This window comes from Cuculus canorus, chromosome 17 (assembly GCF_017976375.1).
Source record: "Cuculus canorus isolate bCucCan1 chromosome 17, bCucCan1.pri, whole genome shotgun sequence".
In the NCBI taxonomy this organism is placed as follows: Eukaryota; Metazoa; Chordata; class Aves; order Cuculiformes; family Cuculidae; genus Cuculus; species Cuculus canorus.
In genome coordinates this window covers 8272518-8294267 of record NC_071417.1, presented here as the reverse complement: position 1 = coordinate 8294267, position 21750 = coordinate 8272518, and the positions used below count along the sequence as shown (strand labels likewise).

The 21750-nt window shown below is 53.5% G+C and overlaps 1 protein-coding gene across 7 annotated transcripts; it reads right to left on the bottom strand.

Moving 5' to 3' along the window:
• Positions 1–1177: 1177 nt before the first annotated feature.
• TPST2 (tyrosylprotein sulfotransferase 2) lies at positions 1178–21704 on the bottom strand. Of its 7 annotated transcripts, none has more exons than XM_054082402.1 (8): positions 21616–21689; positions 11439–11507; positions 10924–11098; positions 7284–8191; positions 5488–5686; positions 4150–4200; positions 3087–3135; positions 1178–1678 (listed from the first exon to the last, which is right to left on the bottom strand). In XM_054082402.1, the coding sequence occupies exons 4-7, from the start codon at positions 8117–8119 to the stop codon at positions 3106–3108; spliced, it is 1116 nt and encodes a 371-aa protein (XP_053938377.1). In that variant the 5' UTR covers positions 8120–8191; positions 10924–11098; positions 11439–11507; positions 21616–21689; the 3' UTR covers positions 1178–1678; positions 3087–3105. The 7 variants fall into 7 exon arrangements, with proteins under 7 accessions (XP_053938377.1, XP_053938376.1, XP_053938375.1 ...); XM_054082401.1 differs by lacking the exon at positions 21616–21689 and adding an exon at positions 12376–12611; XM_054082400.1 differs by lacking the exon at positions 10924–11098 and having other exon boundaries at positions 21616–21704.
• Between the last annotated feature and the right edge of the window lie 46 nt (positions 21705–21750).

Below are 21750 nucleotides of genomic sequence, written 5' to 3'. Positions count from 1 at the left end.
CGGAGCCACAGAGGGAGTTGGAAAGGACCTGAGTCCGCCCAGTTCCACCGCCTGCCATGGGCAGGGTCACCTCCCACTGGATCAGGGGCTCCAAGCCCCATCCAACCTGGCCTGGAACACCTCCAGGGATGGGGCAACACCACTGCTCTGGGCAACCTGGGCCAGGGCCTCCCCACCCTCACAGGAAAACATTTCTGCCTAAAATCTCATCTCAATCTCCCCTCTTTCAGCTCAAAACCGTTCCCCCTCATCCTCTCCCTGCACTCCCTGATCAAGAGCCTCTCCTCAGCTTTCCTGCAGTCCCTTTCAGCACTGGAAGCTGCTCTACGGTCTCCCCACAGCCTTCTCTTCTCCAGGCTGAACAACCCCAAGTCTTTCAGCCTGTCCTGTATGGGAGGTGCTCCAGCCCTTGAGTCATCTCCATGAGCTGCATCATGCTCTGAGTTCAGCAAATGCAGCCCCAGCTTTGTGCATGTTTTGAACCCCCGACTCTGCCATGCACTGAGGTCGGTGCAGCATCTGCAGCAGCTGCTGCTCTCTGGAGGAAAGCAACCCCTAGACAGTAGCTTGGAGCTCGCCATTCGTGTTTTAGGGCTGTTCCCTTATTGCAGAGAGCACAGCACTGCCTGACCCTCCTCTCTCTTTGTGCCTGAAGGTCTGAAGACACCCAGCAACTGTGAGCTGGTGGTGGGGGGCGAGCCTCAGTGCTGGGCTGAGCATCTCCATACCCTCCTCTGGACCTGTTCCGACAGTTCCATGTCCTTCTTATGCTGGGGACTCCAGAATTGGACACAGGACTTCAGGTGCGGTCTCACAGGGTGGAGAAGAGGGGCAGAATCCCCTCCCTCACTGCTTTGGATGCAGCCCAGGACACAGTTGGCTTTCTGTGCTGAGAGCACACATTGCCGGCTCATGTCGAGCTCCTCCTCCACCAGCACTCAAGAGCTTCTCCGCAGGGCTCCTCTCAATCACATCAGACCCCATCCTAGATTGAAACCATGGAATCACAGAATGGTTTTGATTGGAAAAGACCTTCAAGATTATTGAGTCTAACCATCGATCCAGCTCTGCTAAGTCTACCACCATACCACGTCCTCAAGTACAACATCTACTTGCCTTTTAAACCCCTCTAGGGAAGGTGACTCAACCACCTCCCTGGGCAGCCTTTTCCCATTAATACAATATTAAAACAATAGTTTAATGATGTGCAACAAAGGAAGGAGGCGGGGAGGGGGGCGGGCTCATATATTAACTCTGCAATAGCCTCTGTAAGTCACAGTGAAGGGCTGGGACGGGGAGGGGGTCACTCGCATGACAAGGGCTTGACAGGGTCAGGGCAGCGATCGCTGATCCTGCCATGAGAGAACGGTGTCACGGACATCTACACGCGACCTAATGAGTCCTCTGGCCACAGCACACGGCATCTCCTCCGGCTGCACGCCAACTCCCTCTGGTGCGGATTCCCACAGGTGCTTCCACCACGGAGCGCTCGGAGACAGCGGACAACGGGGATCCAGCCTGTCAAACGTTTGGCCTTTGCAAATAAATGCAAATACATTCCTCGTGGAGCAGTCATTTTGGCAATAGTATTAGCAAGCAATATGCTTGGATAACCGATTTCCACTGGTGCCATTGCAAACTCTTCTTTGTTGGACAACAAAAGGCCATTTGCAGCATTCTGGAAGAGAGAAAGAGACTCAGGAGCAGGATCATAGAATCATGGAATATCCTGAGTTGGACTTAATGATCCCTGTGGGCCCCTTCCACCTCCTGTCCCTGCACAAGACAACCCCAACATTCACACTGTGTGGCTGAGGGTGTTGGCCAAATGCTGCTGGAATATTGTCAGGCTTGGCATCATGACTGCTTCCCTGAGAGCTGTTCCAGTGCTCCACCACCCTCTGGGGGAAGAACCTCTTCCTAACATCCAGCCTAACCCTCCTCTGCTGCATTTTTCTGCCATTCCCTTGGGTCCAGAGGGAAGAGCTCAGCACCCACTCCTCCTTTCCCTTGTGAGGAAGCTGTAGAGTGCGAGCTCTGGGAATACGGGCACACAACTCCTATTCTCACTCAATGCTTCTGATATTTTTTTTAGCACAATATACTGCCTTTATATAGAAATTACAGAATTGCACAGAATCCTGGAATGAGTTGGATTGGAAGGGACCTCAAAGCCCATCCAGTTCCAACTCCCTGCCATGGGCAGGGACACCTCCCACTGGATCAGGTTGCTCAAAGCCTCATCCAACCTGGCCTTGAACACCTCCAGGGATGCTCAAAGCAGAGGCCCTGTGTGCATCCAGTAAGTTAGGTGTTCTGATCCAGCTCTGACTTCAAGTCATTTTTATTCTAATAGATACTTCTTGCAGTAAGAACTGTCCACCTCCTCCTCTGCAGGATCCCTTTGGCTACACAAAATTATCTTACAGTCCAGGTGACAAGGACCACCGGGGAGCATATGGGGTAGCAGGGAGAAAAGGGCTCTCACGAGTATTTTCACTGGGATTTGTATATTTGGGGTAAAAAGGCTTTACTAAATTAGTTTTTAAAGGGTCATTTTTAGTAAGAAAAATGGCATTTTATGCTTTAGTGTGAAGGCCAGCTAAAAAGAGAGACAGAAAAAACATCCAACATATCAACAATTGTATCTGGAGCAGAAACCCAGGGTAGCAGCTCTGTTTTTCCAAACTGACAGCAGATGCAACTGCTTTATCCTCCCTTCCACGGGTCCACAGCACGTCCTAGAACACATCTGGGCAGCAATTCAGCTCATCTACACATTTCCACATCCCGTTTCTGTGCTCCCCAGGGGAACAGTCAGTAAGAATTCTCCCAAGTGACCGATTTTGATTTTGCTGGAGCCAGCCTGTTTCCAGAGCTCAGAAAAAGAATTTCTGACAAATCGTTTCACGTAACAGTATTGTTCTGAAAAACTAAAGTGACTGTGAAGGAGATCATTCGCATAATGAGTGTGCCTGGAGCAGCCCAGCTAATCCACAAGCACAAGAAATTACACAAGCAAAATGCTAACCCGGAGCAATGCAGGCAGATTTGCCTGAGTCCCAAAATGAACTACAAGATCTTACCTGGAAATCATTAATTTTCTTAGTGAGAAGATGATGTGTTCTGAGTCACCTAGAAAAACCCAGACACAAAAGGGTCAGCTTTAAGCCACCATCTGTAATTCAAAACACTCCCGCTGTGCTCCCAGCAGGAAGAAAAGGAAACGGTTAGGACACAGACAGCAGGACAGAGAACCAGCAGCCAGGAGCCGCAGCCATGAGACTGCAGCTCTTGCTTTGCTACCATTCGCTCAACACAAACCAAGGCAAACCTTGGGGAATCACCAGTGACTCCTCTAGCACCGAAAGCCACTTCACCAGCAGCTCAGCTTCCTCAGTCCGGGCTTGGGCTCTGCATTGTCTCACCTGACACTGGTGATACAGTGAGAGACCATATGGTGCGCAGGTAAAACCTGGCACCTTCGATCAAAACCAGCCTACTGCATCTCCATACTGTGTAGACAGAGCTTTCTGGAGAGCCAAGAAGTTGTTTTTCCTTTTCAAACTGTATGTGCAATGGCTGTTGGAGCCTGCTCTGCATTACAAAATGTAGTTATTAGTTGTTTTCATGCACTGCTTTTTTAGGGAGGGAAATCCAGAGTGTATTCTCGACACCTGAACAGAATCACCTAAGGACAAGAACTGGAAGACCTATGTGTAACCTGTTAATCAGGTAAGCTATGCTTCCCTAAAGGCAGCCAAGACCCAGGACAAGGGAAACTTTAAGAACAGACAGCAAAGTGGGAAGTAAGAGAATGAAGAACTCAAGTGTCTAACGAGTGAACACAGAACGCCACATCATGAAACCATAAACACGAGCAGACCATGAAGGAGGTGGCAGAGGTGAATGAGCAGTGTCTGTGGAGCACAGAATATACAGAACATCAAAACCGAAAGCATGGGAGGGTGAGCGTGGTGCACAACAGGAAGGAAAGGCACATCATCCCCATGGATCCCCATGCTGGAGCAACGACATATCTCACAGTTGGCTGCTCAGCCTGCAAAGGCCGATAAGAGGGAGCAAGGGACAAGACACCCATGATTAACAAAACAGGGCAAATTGCTCATAGGGACAGCAGACTCTTACCTGCAGATGACCTTTCAAATTGGCTGGCGTTTTATAATCCCCTTTTAAAACCTATAGAAAAGAGAAAAGCAGAGTGACCCTTCTGGGTAGTGGCTCTATGAAGTCCACGTCATTGACTGCATCCTGTGTCCCAGCACCCCTGAACCAAATGAAATACCCTGATGGGTGTTTGTTTGTTCTATGTTGTGGTGTTATACTAGGACAAAAGAAGGTTTGCTCTTTCTTGACTGCAAGCAAAGAGAGGGAGCGGCATCCTGCTGGGACAGGGAACCAGCACAAGCAGTTTTATGGTTCCTTCTCTTAGCCTGGGAGGGGAGAGTGTTTCAATCTTTACCATCATGCCATTTCTTCAAATTCACCCTAAGAAGCAGTGAAAGACCCATATCAATGAGCCAAAGTCTCTAATCCTGCCCAGGGCAGGTGTTCACCTAAATCACCCACGTTCTAGAACAGATCTCAGCAAGCAGAGAAAGCAAGGAGGAGCTGTTAGAGATCAGAGCACTTGAAGCACGGACCAGCTCCAGGGAAGCTCTTCCAGCCTCCTAGGTCAGTGCTGCTACTTGCCTGCCTGCTCATGATCCGCACGGGGACCGGTCGTACCGCAGGCATTCCCCTGCTCCCACCAGCATGACAAGGGACACTTCACCCAAGGGCACCGTCACGGGCAGCACATGCAAAGCTGAGGGGGCTGCAGGGTCCAGCCTCAGGCTGGGAGGAACTAGTCCACCCCAAAGCATGAGAAACTCCCTGTGTTTAGTAACTGCTGCCTGTGGCTCTGCCGCTTCTTCCTTCCAGCACTGCTCCTGGAACGTGAGTCAATATTCTAAAAAAAAAAAGTCTTCTCGTTTTGCCCAAATGCATTACTCGCCTCCAATCGCATTCCTCATGGGACCATGGGAGTGGCTGGTGAGCGACACACGGACACAGCACATTCTGTGTGCTCTCCTGGGACCAGACCGGCATATCTAGTGCCTACAGCTGTGATGTTATCCAGAACATCAGCACACCCTAGGAACTCCCACGCCTCGGCTGGAGAGCAGGGCTGGGTCAGGGAGGGACAAGTCTGTATCTGCCACAACAGCAGAAACGAAACCACCACAAAATCACAGGGAACATCACCAGTTTGAGCCACGCCAGACTCGATCTACTGCATGCGTCTGCTTGGAAATCAACTCAGTGTAACAGCACATCTGTTCTTCACAGTCTCCCGAAAGGAAGAGAGCGTTTTGTTGCTCCCCTGCTCTTTCCTGATTTGGTTCAGCAGCTTCTTCTGCTCCAGAGGGCAATGGGGTGTGGAGACCCACAGCACCATTCCCTCCCCGTGGCCGCGACACTCACTCTGTGCGTGTTGTTGACAACTAAGGGGTCGGGGTGGCCGTAGTTGGGCGGGTTGGCATAGGGATCGTAGCCAAGCCTGGCGAGCATCGGTGCAATGTGGGCCATGTCCTGCAGCACATCCCCTGGGATATGCCCGATCCATTTAGATAACGCCTCCATGTTCACCGGCTTGATAACCTGGTCTGTTGATCTTTCTATCCTGGGGAAAAATAATAAAGAAAAAAACCAAAACAAGACACTAAAGTTGGATTTCACACCCGTACTGGGCTCAGACAGAGCAGCCTGCAGCTAGGTTCATTGCCAACTCAGCATTTTGCTCCCAATGCCCCAGACATCCATGCGGTGCAAACGCTCAGCACCCTCTGAGTCCCCCTTGGGGCAGAGCCAGCACGAGGCATAGCGAGGCAGCCCCTTTCCCCTCACAGCCCTGCTCTGGGCGAGCAGATCCTGGCAAGGGTTTCCACAGCCCCAGAGGCTGAGTCCCCCTGTACGAGTGGATCCATCCTGCATGGGGGTTGAGGTGTTATCAGGACACCTCTGCTCATTACAGCAAAATAATCAAAGACATGTGGTCTGTAGAACAGATAAACCACACAACTCCACTGAAAGTCCAAACCCTTCTCTGTTTACGCAACCTTGGCAAGGTTTATGCTGAGCAAATAGTGCTAAAAGCCCTGGGGAAATGATTGCTTCAGCCATCAAAGGTGCCCACACCTCTCTAAACTACACCACAGCTGCCATCCTGGTCTGCCTGGGGTATGGGCACTGGGATGTGCTCCCTGCTGGCCACGCTCCCTGCCCTCCACACCCTGAGGAACAAGCTTCTCACAGGTACAGCCCCTCCTTTGCACCCTGTGCTCGGTGGGACGCTGGCCTGGGGTGAGCAACCTCCTGCTTGACTCCAGCCAAAGTAAACCACACCCTGCATGGCACGCAGTGTCCTGAGAGGGACAAACATGCACAGAGGCTGCGGAGCCCGAGCCTTGCGAGAGCATCCCAGTTATTGACTGCTACGGCACAGGCAGCACAACCTTGTCCAGAACAGTGTCTCAGCACAGAGAGAAGCAAAGCCTGGCCGCACACCCACAGCCATCCTGGAGAAACAGAGCAGTTCTGCATCCACAGCCTCCTTCACCACTCGAGCATGAGCACTTTATACAGAGCGCTTGTAGGGTTCCCTTACACCACTGCCTCGTTAGACTTAAGCCTCCATTTAGGAAATAAAGAAAAAAAGAGAAGAAGAAGGTGGGAGAAGGCAAGCACCCTCCTGGCACTCGGAGACAGCCAGCAAGGAGGGAGTGCTGGGGTGTGTCTCCACCGAGCAGGTATTATTTCTCTTATTCTGCAATATCAGCATCAAACCCAGCAAGAATTGCTGCTCGCCACCAAAAGCCATTCATTAGCAGCAAAACTACTCGCAGTAAGGAGGTATTTGAAGAGAGGAGTGGAGAAGAGAGGCATTAAGGAGCTCTCACTTGAGAGCAAGGAGTTCTGTTCAAATTAGAGAACAAAACAATTTCTGCACTGTCAAGACAGATGAATGAAGCAGTCACCTGCTCCTAAAATCCACGCCTGACAAGCTGCTGTGTTGGGTACAACAGATTGATAGCACTCAAGCCACCTTCTACTTAGAAACACGAGACCTAATGCAGCAAAACTGAATGTGCTGCTACCTCTGCCCCTGAAAAAGCATACATAACCACAGGCAGTGCATCTTTGCCCCCAGTTTTAGCCTTGCCTGCTTCGAGGAATGAAAATGCTCCTCAAAAAGCCAAGGCAAGAGCTGAGACACTCACTTGGAAAGCGACACTCCACCAGGCTTCCCTATCAGCTCCTCGTGGTGCAGCACCGTGTCGCTCCAGGAGATGTCCAGGAACTTCATGATGGCCTGCATGGACTGCTCGGGGTGCAGAACCAGCTGCTCGTAGTAGACGGGCAGGCACCGGGACCGCCCAATCTCCAAGCACTGTGAGTACATCACCTCGATGGCTTTGTTCCACTTGGTCAGGCAGTCTCGGTAGCTGTTCAGGTCGAAGCCCGCGATCGTCACTTTCCGTGTGATCATAGAATGGACCGAAGCTCGGCCATCTCGAACCATCAAGAGGAATTTGGAATTGGGGAACAGCCTGGACAGGTAGACAGAAGACTTCAGCGTGAAGGGGTCCTTGTTACACAAATACCTGGCTGGCTCGCCGTGCTTGGCAATCACTTCCAGTATAAAGGCCTGCATAGCGGCATCCAAAACTTGGTCCGTCACCCCCGCTTCATCCAGGCGCATCTTCTCTCGCCCCGATTTGGACCAGGCCTGCCGCATCGCCAGCACGCGGGGGATGATGCGAGTCTCCTCTCCGCAGCGCACCTCAGGGTGGGCATCGAGCATAGCCCTCATCAGTGTTGTGCCGCTCCGAGGGACCCCGCCAATGAAGATCAAGGGCATCTCCTTGCTGTAACGGTACTCGACGTGGTTGGAGTCCATCATGACCAGCTCCTCGTTTTCAGGTCTCATCAGCCTGTGCCTCCTCTCGCTTAGGACCTGCTGGCACTCCAGGACCTGCTGGCCGAGGTGCAGAGTCACCATCAGGGCGACCACCGAGCCCACTACCAGTAACACCCTCCTCATGGTGACCCGCATTCTGTTCTTCTCCGCACAGGCTGGCGACCACGCTTCAGCTTTCCGCTAGCAAGTGTTCAACCCAACGGGCATCTGCAAGAAAAACACAGCAAGGTCAGAGGAGCAGGATCCACAATCCTGCCCAGCTCCTACAACATCTCAGCATCCAGCCTGGCTCCCTTGTCTTTCAGGATGCTGACACCATTTCCAGGCTTTCATCATCTCTTTCACTTATCAGCAACTTCTAATTGTGCAGTAGGTGCCTTCTACCCAGGAGGTAATTAGAGTCAATCTCAGAGCACACCCAAAGAGATTATTTCTGGAGTGTTTCTGTACCCAGAAACACAGGTTTACAGCTGCAATAAAGCTCCAGGAATGTTTCAGAGAGGGGAGACCATGAGTACTAATGTCCATCCCTATAGAAATCTTTACTGAGAGTCTCTTCCATCTCAGACAAAGCCCAAACCCACCCTGCAATTCTCCTTCCTTCCAGAACCAAGCTCAGCACACCACTGTCCTCTCACTTTTCTCTGCCACCTGCCGCCTTCCTGCATTTTCAGTTACAGGGGAGGGGGAAAAGCTGAAATAAGAGAAAAACAAAAGCACCTCATGCAAATTTCCAGGGTTTGAGTCAGGAGAAGCTGTTACCCATTCGAATGAAACGCTTTGAGATACTAAACCACCTGAAGGCTAACAGTAACAGACAGTCAGCGTTAAATGCCCTTCCTCCAGAGACTGACCTTATGCAAAAATCCTTGAAGGCTTCATCTGGCATTAAGGCTTTTGGGGGTTTCTGCCTCTCGCTAGGATCCCCAGCAGGAAGGCAGCAGTTTCTGCAAGTCCCCTGCTGTGCCGTCTCCCTGGGAGGGACTCCTGGGAACGCTGGCACTGCTTCTCACACCCTCCCCCTTTCTGCTCCATTTGTGAGCACAGGTTTTGCAATCCCTCCCCTGGGCTCACCCAGGGATTTCAAGTCCTTTGTGGTTATGTGGCTGGGGTGGGAGCTGAATAGAGTGGAAGGAACGGGGCGTCCATGCGTTTTGTTTTGTTGACAGTCCAAAGAACTGCTTCAGAAAATACGTTTTTCTCCTCTCGAATCTCTCCGTGAAAGAGAACATTCAGCAGCGGGTGGTGCAAAGCCCCTTTGCGGCAGGGAGCAAGCAGGGGAGCTGCCCCAGAGCCAGGCAGCCTCCCTGCCCTACCTGCCACCAGAGCCAGCCCCACAAGCAACCAGATGCTGGAGGGCTTGCTCCGTTTCCCTTCCAACCCCTGACATTCCACTCCACCTACCTGGAATGGTGGTCAACTGCTCACCAGGTCACCCGCTTACCATCCACTCACTGCGCTTTTATCCACTTGTGTTTAAACCATCAGATTGCCAGGACACGAGGCAGTGCCTCTGCCCCGCCAGGCATGCGTTTCCCATCCCAGCAGCAAAGGATCATCACCACCAAAAGTACTTTTGTGGCAATTCAGCACCGCTGTTAACATCCTGACCCACCGCTTGGTTAAGGTTAAACCATTTCAAATGCATGCCCACATACCACAGACAAGTCAAAAAGTCAAATGCAGGCCCATTTGTTTAGATGTAAATCAGAGGGAACAACAAACAGTTCTGGCATTTTTTTTCAGCGTTAAAAAGAAAAGGGCTCATCTGCCTCTTCCTGCTATCTTGATCTGATTTAGTTATGTAAATATATTCAAAAGTTCACCCTAAAAATAATTGCAAATGCCACAAGATCCATTTGAACACATCGTAGCTGGAGCAGTCAGGATTTAAGGCCAAATGGAATAATTAGGGCTATGTAGACCAAGACAGGCTAATTAGCAGGAAAGATCTGCAGTTTAAAAAGGAGGCTGGGAGCACAGAAGTGCTCTGTTCTTCGCAAAAACGGCTTACAGTGAACATTTCCCACTAAGATGCTCCCAGCAGCTCCGGTCTGAGTGCCGCCAGAGAAGAACAAAAGCATTCCCTCAGTTTGTTGGGCAAAGGAGGAGGCTGGGGAGAGCCTGTGGTACCGGTACCAACCCTGCTCTGGCAGCACCAGGAATCAGAGAATCGTGGAATGCTTTGAGTTGGAAAGGACCTCAAAGCCCATCCAGTTCCAATCCCCTGCCATGGGCAGGGACACCTCCCACTGGATCAGGGGCTCCGAGCCCCATCCAACCTGGCCTGGAACCCCTCCAGGGATGGGGCAGCACCACTGCTCTGGGCAACCTGGGCCAGGGCCTCCCCAGCCTCACAGCAAAACATTTCTCCCAAAGATCTCATCTCAATCTCCCCTCTTTCAGCTCAAAACCATTCCTTCTCATCCTATCCCCGCCCTCCGTGATCAAGAGCCCCTTCCCAGGTTTCCTGGAGCCCCTTTCAGTACTGGAAGCTGCTCTAAGATCTCCCTGGAGCCTTCTCTTCCCCAGGCTGAACAACCCCAACTCTCTCAGCCTGTCCTCATAGGAGAGGTGCTCCATGGCTGTTGGGGAGCACAGCTTCTCCCTTCCTGCTCTGGACTCTCCCTGCTGCTGTACCCCAGTGCTCCCTTCAGCAGAGCAGCCCCGCTCTGTCTCCCGCGTGGGCACTCAGCAGGCTGAAGCAGAACAAACAGTGGTGGGATTACCCCACTGGGTGGGCTGACCAAGCATCCCTGCGCAGCCAAGCAACCACAAACAGCCCCAGCTTATTTTCAGTTCCTTTGTGCGCCCTCCACTAAGAATTCCCCCAAATTTATGGGGCTAATTAGTCTATGAGAGAATGCGGGTAGGTAATTCCCTCCACAGGAAAATATCATGGCATAATTAGGCAGCACAGATGTCTGATCAGAGACAACCTTTGAGTCCTTCAGATGCCCAAGTTGGCTCTGGGAGCTTCCCACTCCGGCAGGAATTACGGGGCTCTCAGGGGCTTCTCCAACATCATGGCACCACTGCAGCTGGTGACAGGGAGCAGAGATCAAAGCGCCAGCAGCCGACCTTGGGCTGAATCCTCCAAATGCACCTTGGACACTGCAGGACAGGGACGGGCTGTGACCCACAACCAGTGACTCCATCCCCAACTGCGATCAGGGTACCAAGCAGAGAGTGCGGGGGAGCATAGGAGCTGGTGGGGAAGTGACAGCAGAGCAGTGACAAACAAGGACACAAGAGGTCCTACAGGCAGAAGCCTTCCTTATTTTGCATGCTGATCACACATCAGTGTAAACAAGGCTTAAACCGTTTCTCGTCAGCTTGTGAAGGCAATACAACATTAACGGGGCATCAGTGGCAGTGTGCACAGGCATACGAAATGCTCACCAGCGTCACAGGGGAACCAACCGCTCTGGTGCCGCAATCCTTACGCACTTACCTTCCCCCAGTATGTTCATTTTGCTGCTAGCTGAGCTTCATGCTGAAACGCAGGTGGCCGCAAAAATACCTAATGGGGAAAAAAAGCCATAGCGTCGATTTGTTTATTACAGACATCTGTGGACAGTGACGAGATGTTCTCCTCCTTGGCAACCTCCCTTGCCACACGCATCCCTCCTGCCCACAGCCTCCCTCCAAGCCCAGGGGAAAGGTGGTTGCGGCTCACGGCCGGCAGTGGCAGCCAGATGCCTGCAGCTCGGCCATCAGCACTGCTCCACCACGGCAGTGTTCCCAGGGCTCAGACAGAATGAGAAACCGAGGGAAGCAGGAAGGCGGCTGCTCGCTTAGGAAATGAAGCCTCTTGGAAGGGAGAAGCCTCAGGGGAACTGGAGCAGCTGGGATGCTTAAAACCCAAGGGACGGCAGTCCGATCATGGCACGCTTCCATTGCAACCGGCGTAACAGCCCATCCCAGAGGAAGCCGCTCCAGATGCACCCGCTGCAGGCACTGGTGCAAATGCTGAAATCGGGCAAGAATCAGACTATGGTCAGTGTCCCCAAACCAGTAACAGCAAGAGAAGGGGCGTCCCCAGGTCTGCAGGTCACACTCGTGCCTCCAGTTGGGGTCACAGGGATGCCAACTTCTAAACTAGGAGATGCCCACGCTACCAGGACCTCCCTGGCTCCAACCCAAGGAACCAAGCAGTCTCCAGCCTCACCACCTGCCAAGGCAGCAGCACCAGCCCCTCACAACACGGAGGGAACCAAGTCCCTCCCCAGCATCAGTCTGGATGTCTGATTTCCCACAATGACACAATCCCTGCACTCCCAAGGATGGCACTCATCCTGAGGAGCCCACACCGCCTCGGTTGAAGCTGTCCTGCAAGCACAGAGCATCCCAGTGACTGCACCAGTGCAGGAGTCCTGCCTGCGTCCTACCAGTAGCGCAGTAGGTAGGACACCCTCCTTCAGGCAGGGGAGGGCAGCAGCACAGGGCACGCGTCCCAGCATGTTTCCAAGCAAAGCTGCTGTCCGGGGCCAGCAGAGCACGCGGATGGGCCAGGATCCATCCAGGGCAGGTGGATGGCACTTCACTCCGAGGCTCACAGCGTGTGCAGCACCACGGGCTTGTCATGGGGCCGCTGCAGCCAGGTCCTTCCCGCAGTTGGCTCCTCCTTGACGCACAACAGCATCTCAGGCTCAGAGGATGTTTTCGAGAACATTTCAAGTACGGTCACTAATTGTTATTCCAGCCACCCAAGAGTCTCCTCCTCTCCTGCCCAGCTGCCACCCAACGTCACGCAGCCCCTCTACTTCAGCACTAATGAGAAACCAGAGGGAAACTCCACCCAGCAGGAACTTTGCAAGCACTTATCTGTGGTGCACGCATCACCCTCCTTCTCTGCAAGGCTTTCTGCTTGACCCTAGCCTGGTCTCCATTGACCATGAGATGGATGAGGTTTGTGCAGCATCAGTTGCATCCCCAAATGCGCTTCTGCAGTGTCACAAATGATACAGTGCACAGAGCGGAGGTGGTTTAACAGCTTGGCCCTGAGATACCCTGCTCCGGAAACGGCTCCCGCTTTTGCCTGTGCACACACAGACAGACACATATACAAACACGCTTGCAAACTTCCTTCCTGACTCCTCCCACCGCAGTGTGGGGCCATGGCATGCAAACATATGGCTGCTGCATCAGCCAGGTGGACACCACGGCTGACTGAGCACCAACAGTGAGCACCAAACAATTGCAGCCTCCACAACCTCCTTCATCTGCGGCTGTGAAACAGGCAAGCCACCACCACTGACAGAGAGCAGCTCAGCACGGTGTTGGTGCACCCAGAGAGCGGCTCAGCACGGTGTTGGTGCACCCAGAGATCGGCTCAGCGCAGTGTTGGGGCAGCCAGAGAGCGGCTCAGTACGTTATTGGTGCACCCAGAGAGCAGCTCAGTGCAGTGTTGGTACAGCCAAGGCTGCTGGAGTGAAGAAGCCGTGCACAATCTGCAGTGATGAAGCAATGCCTTAAGCCCATTATTTAAAAGCAGCAAAGTGTTACAAGCAAACAGCCAACCCAGTTGCTACAAGGAGCTCAATATCATCAAAAAATGCATTTTACTTTAAACCAGTCCCAGAAATTATGGTTATTAACTACAACTTCCCCAAAAGACAGAGGTGTGGCCTGGAAAATTTTAGCTCAAATTGTTGCTGCTGAATAAAAGGATGAGGAACTGCAGTTGTCTTTGCGGTGGAACAGCAGCAGAAGCTGTGGTCAGCAAAAAAATATTCCAACATATCAAGCTCGCCTCTTTACAAATCAGCAAAATGTAATCGCTTAATTGATAGTCTCCAGTCAATTCACACACGGCACGCAACATAAAAATAAACACAGCGTGCTTGAGGGCAACTGCTGCCGAATCAACCTGAGCTCAGGCAAAGCCCTTCTGCAGCCAAATGCAGATGTGCTCTCCTGGTTGCAATTCAATGTGTGTTTCAAAACCCCCAAGGACTCCAAAGCATCTCTTTTAGCAGGACGGAGATGCTCCCATCCTGAGGAGGCAGCAGCAAACAGCAAAGGGGCCAAATGAGCCCCAGGAGAGGAAAGCTGGGAAGAGCCAGTTGGGGCTGAGGGCGAGGAGCAGGAAGGGATGGGCTGCTGGCACGCAGACTCACGGGGTGTTTCTCCATTTCAGTTTCAAAGCAGCTAGAGTGAAAGCTGAACAACGCATTTGAAAACATTTCCCATGAGGTCAGTGAGCGTGGAGCCAGCACCAACCTCTGCCTCCTGCTGCGCACCCGCGGAGGCAGCCGAGGCGATGGCACAGGTTGAGGTTTGCCCAAAAGCAGCGTCAGCCCCACTGCACAACCCACAGCTCGTGCTCACCTGCTCCTCCAGCAGCGAGGATCGGTCCCTGTGGGAATGGCCAGCCTGCAGGAGCAGAGTCCAACCTATGCTGCTGTTTGCTGCCCACGACAATTGATACTGGAGGTGCTCACAGCAGAGCAGGAGCTTTGAGGAAACCTCTGCTGGAGGCGAGCAACAGCCTGAGGCTCTGGGTGGTGAAAGAAGAGGCCACTTCTCCGCGCAATGAAACAAAACAGTTCAACAGCACCTACAGCACTCAAAACCAAAAAGAGGTTGCTTTCAGACCCCCAAGTTTCAAGAACAGCAACGTAACAGCAGAACAGTTATGACTGTTCATACGAGGACAATCATACGAGGACAGGCTGAGAGAGTTGGACTTGTTCAGCCTGGAGAAGGCTCAGAGGAGATCTTATAGCGACCTTCCAGTACCTGAAGGGGGCCTACAGGAAAGCTGGAGAGGGGCTATTTGAAAAGTTTCATGGGGATAGGATGAGGGTGAACGGGTATAAACTGGAGAGGGTCAGATTTAGACTGGACATTAGGAAGAATTTCTTCACCATGAGAGTGGTGAGACACTGGAACAGGTTGCCCACGGAGGTTGTGGCTGCCCCATCCCTGGAGGTGTTCAAGACCAGGTTGGATGGGGCCTTGGGCAGCCTGATTTAGTGGGATGTCCCTGCCCATAGCAGGGGAGTTGGAACTAGATGATCTTTAAGGTCCCTTTCAACCCTAACTATTCTATGATTCTATGACTTATTAAGCTAAAGATGCACTGCAGGCCACAAACCCAGGCATATGTAGAGGAATCAGGAGCCAAGGCCAGTAAAAATACATTCATTTTAGTGCATTCAGGGTTGTTTCCCTTTGAACATTGCCAAAGAGAACAAACAGCACCGTGGTTTGCATTTGCACTGCTGACACCATCCCAAGTGAAATGGGAAGCAATAGTTAAAAGGCTGCAAGAGCAGATGTTTAGGCACTCATCTCAGCACCCAGACCACACAGAGGGTGTTCAAGCCTGCATCTTTGCACCCATCCATCCGTCTCAGCTCACCTCCACAGCAGCTGCAGGGCACGCAGGTCCTGCCCCGCTGCCTTTCATTTGAGTGCACCCAACACGATGCACCAGCCAGAGCTGCTGCAATGATGCTGGCTCCCGAACATCCCCTCTTCACCTTCTACTGGTGGCTCCAGCAGCAATGCTCAGATGCAGAAGCCACCCCAGCAGCTCGGCACGATAGTCCCACGGCACAGCCCACCACCATGGTGCAGCTCCTGCTCCTCAACACCACCACAACCACCCCATTCCTGCAGCCCAGAGGTCGCTGGCTTGGACCTGCAAGGGCAAGCGAGGTTCATACAAGACCAGTTCTCTCCCAAAACACAAACCCCTCCTTCTGGGGGTGACATGGGGGAATTTATTTTCCCTGCTGAGGATCTAGAAAAACAAACAAACAGAATCTGATGTCTCAGGGATTAAGGCAGCACACATCAGCTTCAAATACCACCTTTCTTGCCCAGAAAAGCCTGCGAGGTAGAAGCTCTGAACCACAAAGTGTGTTCCCAGCCGAGCACCCAGGCACAGCATCCCCAGAAAGCCTGGCCAGGGATGCACGCAGAGCGTGCCAGCCTGCTTTAGCAGGGTCTAAATCACATCAACAAAGAATTGACAGACGTTTCACAGCACAAATGTACTGTTTGTTTATTGCCTCAAGGCTGTTATGATTAGAAAACCATTTTATTATCCTGTTCAATGCTACAATGTTCCCCAAATAACAAAAATCCCACCAATTCACAGCATCTCCACTCCGCCCGCCTCTGGTTCCAAGCACAGCAATGGCATTTTAGCATCCGGTGATGGAAACCACAGTATCCACTTGTGCCAACCTCTCTGTGAGATGACAGCATTCCTCTCAAACTGGTTTATTAATTATGAAATGCCCAAAGTGAAAGCTGCTGGCAGAAGGTGGCAATGGAGACGGCCACCCCAGTGACGTGGCACAAGCCAGCAACCCCAGCAAAGCTCTGGAAAAGTCAGGAGGGAAGGGACACACCATGTCCCGCTCTTGGCTCACAGAGCATGGTCGGGAGAGACTGAGCTGAGAGAGGGGGTACAGGTGGGGAAGGGAGACCCACCCGCCGGTCCACGCTGTGGGCTGCGAGGGACAGGCAGGAGTAGGAGGGGTCTCTGTGACCCTCCAGCAATGGTTGGGGCCACCTGGAAGATCATAGAATCATCAAATCATTAAGGTTGGACACACCTCTAAGCTCATCCAGTCCAACCACCAGCCCAACCCCACTGTGGCTGCTGAACCGTGTCCCAAAGCGCCACACCTACACGGTTTTTGAACCCCTCCAGGGATGGAGACTCCACGTGCCCTGGGCAGCCTCTGCCAGTGCTTCACCTCTGTTTTGGTAAAGATTTTTTTTCTAATATCCTAAGATCAGTTCAGTCTTTGCTCTGGAAGCGCTTGTGCCAAAACAGGACAAGAGCTCTGCACTTCAAAGGGATGCTCCTGACTATTAATCAACCTGCAGCTTCAATTCACAGAGCTTTACCTTTTCTTAATTACTCTGCATTCGCTGCCTCATGGGGACAAAGACTAAGGCAAAGCCAGCACAGAAGTGACAGACAGACAACAGTGACAGACAGACACACTCCCACACTTGCACCCTGATCAGTGGCTCCCTCCACCACCCTGCTTCCTCCACAGCACTGGACGAAGGGGGTCTTGGGATGCAAAGAGCTGTTCCTCCACCTCAGGATCTCTCCAAGCCTCACCCCTGGCCCAGGGTAGGTCCCGGGGAACCCCACTGGAGAGGGGCACGGGAGCGCTGCACAGTGGGGGGAGTCAGAGTTTGCAGCCTCCGTGTTCAGTCTCCATGCTTAGTGCAAACACAACTCTTCCCTCCCGAAAATGAACAAAGATTCCCCACGTGAATGTGGCAGGTCAAAGCTCTCCATACAACAGGGAGAAGCAGAAGGCAGAGGAACTGCTAGGAAAAATACTAAATATCTTCAAAAAAATACTTTCCAAATCCACGTGCCAAACTCTAAGTCTCAACAAGCTCCATTGTTGTACGCACAAAGATCGTGATTTGCAAATAAAAGTTTGTTTCTGCAAGAGAAACCCCAAAACCTCAAATTTGCTTATGAAACAAAATCAAAATATTTTATTTCCTCATGCAGCAACATCACGCAGCCGCAGGCGCTGAGGAGAGGGTAATGTGGGCAGGAGGGCGACCTGCACACCCCAGAGGCAGCGAGGCGAGCAAGAAATGATGCTGCACCCCATTTCCCACAGCCCTCGCTGCACATCTTTGCCTCGCCTCCTGTGGCTCCTGGCACAGCACAGCCCTGGGGTACCCGGTCTTCCACCACGACCCAGTCTGGCTCAGCTGCCACAAGGGTGAGCATCTGGCATTTTCATAAAGCCAGTGACTTGGGGAAGGGCACAGAATGCTGCCCAGCACCTATTTCAGTGGTGAATACGTGGTCTCCCACTCAATAGGACATAAAACTCATGCACATTCATGCCCCCAGTGAGGATGTGCAACGACTTCCCACCAAGCCTTGATGTGGGAGAAGCTCTTCTTGTGAAACTACGGATGGAAGAAAAGGAATTGTGTCCTTCCCAGTTGTGCTACTCTGTGCGCTGCATGGCTGCTCCGTAAGACAAATCACCCTGAACAGAACATCCGAGTGCTTCACGGCTCAGTTCTTGTCTTCAGAAACCCAGCTATGAGCTCTGGGTTCCCTGCTGCCATTTACATCTGCAAATCCTGGGCCACTTAGGGCTGCCACTGCATGCCTTCCACCCTCTGCATGCCCTCTCTCCTCTGTATGCCCTGCTTTCCTCTGCGTGCCATCCAGCAGTGATGGCCCTCAGCCAGCTGTGAGCACAGCTGTCCTGGAGAGCAGGGGTCTGGGTGCTCTCCCACCCCTCTTGCAGAGTATCCGGGTGCAACCGCTGCCAGAAATGGTCTCTGACCCTGCAGGATCCACCTCCAATGTCAAGAAGGAACAGAAGCACTGGAAAAAACCCAGCTGCTTCTCCCTGTCCTACTACAGCAGCCTGCGGATTGCAGCGGCTCCAGAACTGACTACACAGCAGTCATTCCTCCATGGAGAAGCACCTCGACCCTGTAGCCACTTGTGGATTCCCTGGTCTCAGTTTGGGTTCACTCATCTGGGAACACACAATGGGAACCAGCTGCTTGCTTCATTTCCGAGTGCGGAGGATTGAGCAACCCACTGCTGCTCTCAGCGGTTCTTGTTTGCAGACCCTGCAAGGCGCCAAGGGAGGCTCCGTGGTGGGACGTCCTGCACCCTGCACCTCTTCTACGAGCAGCATCACTCAGCCTGCAGCCCTGCCTGCGCACGCACTGCAAGACCAGCCAGAATGGATGGACTGGGGATGAAAAAGGGGCCAAAAAGCATCATTCACTTCTACAGCGGGTTTATTTGAGGAGAACCTTTTCGATACTGGGAGCAGACAGGGGTTTAGGAGTACTGTGCACAGTAAAGGCTTGTAAAATAGTGTGAAATAAAGCAGGCAGAGGACAGCAAGGAATGCTTCCCCCACTGGCCTGCACACTTGCTGAGCTGCAAAATCCAAAGAGAAACCCGCTCTGCTGATGCTGAGATTTCCTAAATGCATCACAACTTGGTCAGAAGACGCATCTGTACGGTGCCAAATGAAACCACCTGCTGGGTGTTTGTTTTCTCTCTCCAGAACTGTTCTTGACAGTCACTGCAGCTCATGGCACTTCTGCCATCCCGCACAGCCCCTGCAGGCGCAGTGTATCTGTAATACAAACCGCCTCTGGAAGCATCTTCCTAAAATAGCGACAGAAATTACTAATACCGTTTTTAAAACCCACAGGCAGAAAACAGCAGTGAGCTTGGCTCATCCTTCTGCTGAGCCCACCAGCAAATTGCATCCTGGAGAGACTCCACAGCAGTTCCTGCCTCCATGCACCCAGCCTGGGACATCTCAACAGTGCCAGCGTGGAGGGCAGAATCCTGCCCTTATCCCCCTGCCACGTGATGTCCAGGAGATGCCACGAAGAACCCATGTGGCACCATGACCAGCTCAGCTGCCACCATGGAACACAGTGCTGCTCGCCCGAGATGAGGGGCTTCCAGCTTGGCAGAGGGGACCCAAAGCACGGTGGTGGCTGCCCCATCTCAGCTGATTTGCCACCAAACACCAAGGCATGGAAGTTGGCTCTCACAGCTGGGTTCTAGCAGTGACACTCCGGTCTTCTGGGAAATACAGAGCTGCAGGAGCAGCACAACCCCCTGAGCACACACATAGAGGCCCAAAAGCAACTCGCAGGAACAGAGAAAGCTCAGTGCTCTGGACCAAAACACCAGGCTGCTGGGAGGGCGTTCATCCATGCATCAGCAAGATCCATGAGCCGCTTCCTCAAACTCCACCCCTGCAGGTTCACACATGGACCTTTGGGCAGTTACAGAGGTCAGTGCTGGAAATCGCCCCCTAATTTCAGGGGCTGCCTTTGCTGCATGAGCGCCCTGCAGACCCTTGGCTCTCTCTGCGGGCAGCGCAGCATCCCTGTTCCCGGCTGGGTGCCACACACGCACGCAGCCGCTGAGCACGAGCTGCAGTCAGGCACACTGTTACAAAACCCCGCTCAGAGGAAACATTTGAACCTTGCGTTGGCGCTTGACAAGCTCCCCGCGAGCGCGCTGCAGCATTCCCAGAAAAGCAATGTCAAATTTGGAAACCTGTTCGCACAAATCATTTGAATGTCTCCACTCACCCTTGCTCGGTACCCGAGCCTGAGCGAGCAGAGCAGCTGTGCAGAGGGAGACTCCACCACCCGCAGACTCAACAGCTGGTGGGGCCGGGCTCTGACTTGCAGAGGAAGATGTGTGAGGAGGTTTCAAGCTGCGAGATGTTTTTTGGACACAGATTGAGCACGCAAATAAACACAGCAAGAGACAGAACAAAGGCGCGCACAATGCAAACCATACCCTTCCCATGGAAGCCCGTGGCCCAGCTCACGCTGCTGCCAGCAGCGCGACCACACCGCCAGCAGTGCCACGGACTGCAACTCCGGCCACAAGTCCCAAGGAACTTGATCTTGCTACAGAAATAGCATGGATCTCACACCCCCACCACGTGCAGGGCAGCGATGCGGTGACAGCCAGGCAGAGCAGGGAGAATGGTGTTTTGGGCAGGCTGGCACCAATGCAGCCGCTCAGGAGCCTGCCTGCAGCCCCCTGGCCCCAAGATGAGCACTCCACAGCCACTCCACAGGAGCTGCAGCTGCAAAACCCCTCTGTCCTAAGAAGTTGAGGTTAATGCTGAGCAAGACCTGCAGGCACAGCCCCCCACTGCTTGCCCAGTGCACTGTGGCACAGGCAGCCACGCTTGCCCCAGCCAAGGAGGGCAGAGTCAGGCCCCGCGTGCCTGGATGGACGGACAGACAGACAGCCCTGGTCTGTGGGTACCTCCTGATGGGCAGCGTGTCCACCACATGACTGTTCTGTACAGGATACATGGGTGAAGGAGGGCACAGCCTGGTGCTGGGCTCCCAAAAGGGTGCCAAGGGTGAGAGGAGCGTGCTGGAAAAGCAGGAAAGACGGGGGAAAAAGGGGTACATGGAGCACCCTGCACTATGTGCTGGGCACCAAGCACTGAGCTCCACGCACTGTGTGTGCAGCCTGCATTGCCCAGTGTTCCCTGTGTGCCCAGCACTGAGCATCCCTCAGGCACTGAGCACCCAGCACCCAGCATCCCCTAGGCAGCAGGAACCCCGTACTGACCATCCCTCATGCATCGGGCACCCCGCAGACCCCCACACTGGGCACCCAGCACTGAGCATCCCCCAAACACCCAGCACCGAGCACCCCTCACACACCGAGCACCCCACATCCCTCATGGACCGGGCACTGAGCATCCTCCACGCACCGAACACCGAGCATCCCTCACGTACAGAGAACCGAGCACCCCGCATCTCCGGCGCACCGGGCACCCCGCAAGCCTTGCACGCACCCAGCATCGATTCCCGAGCATCTTCCACGCACCGAGCACCAAGCATCCCGCATTCCCCACGCACCAGGCAACCCGCGCACCCTGCGCACCGAGCATCCCCCACGCACCCAGCATCCCCCGAGCATCCTCCACGCACCCAGCCCCGAGCATCCCGCAGCCCCTGCGCACCGGGCACCCAGTACCAAGCATCCCCCACGCACCGGGAACCAAGCCCCGAGCATCCCCCGAGCCCCGAGCGAGCCCCGAGCCCCCCGCATGCCCCGCGCATCCCCGAGCGCCGCCCGCTCTCACCGCGCCGGTGCCGTTCCCCCCGTCCTGCCCGGAGCGGCGCGGGACGCGGCGACGTCACGGGGGGGGGGCCGGGATCCCCGACACCGCCCCAGTGCGCATGCGGGAGAGCGGGAGGGGCGTGCCCGTGTCTGTGTC

Excerpts from the sequence above, each read along its gene's own strand:
- TPST2 (XM_054082400.1), bottom strand. The coding sequence starts at position 8,119 with ATGCGGGTCACCATGAGGAGGGTGTTACTGGTAGTGGGCTCGGTGGTC. Across the intron at positions 4,201-5,487 it reads TTGTCAACAACACGCACAGA|GTTTTAAAAGGGGATTATAA; the intron begins GTGAGTGTCGCG and ends TCTTTTCTATAG. Across the intron at positions 3,136-4,149 it reads ATTTGAAAGGTCATCTGCAG|GTGACTCAGAACACATCATC; the intron begins GTAAGAGTCTGC and ends GGGTTTTTCTAG.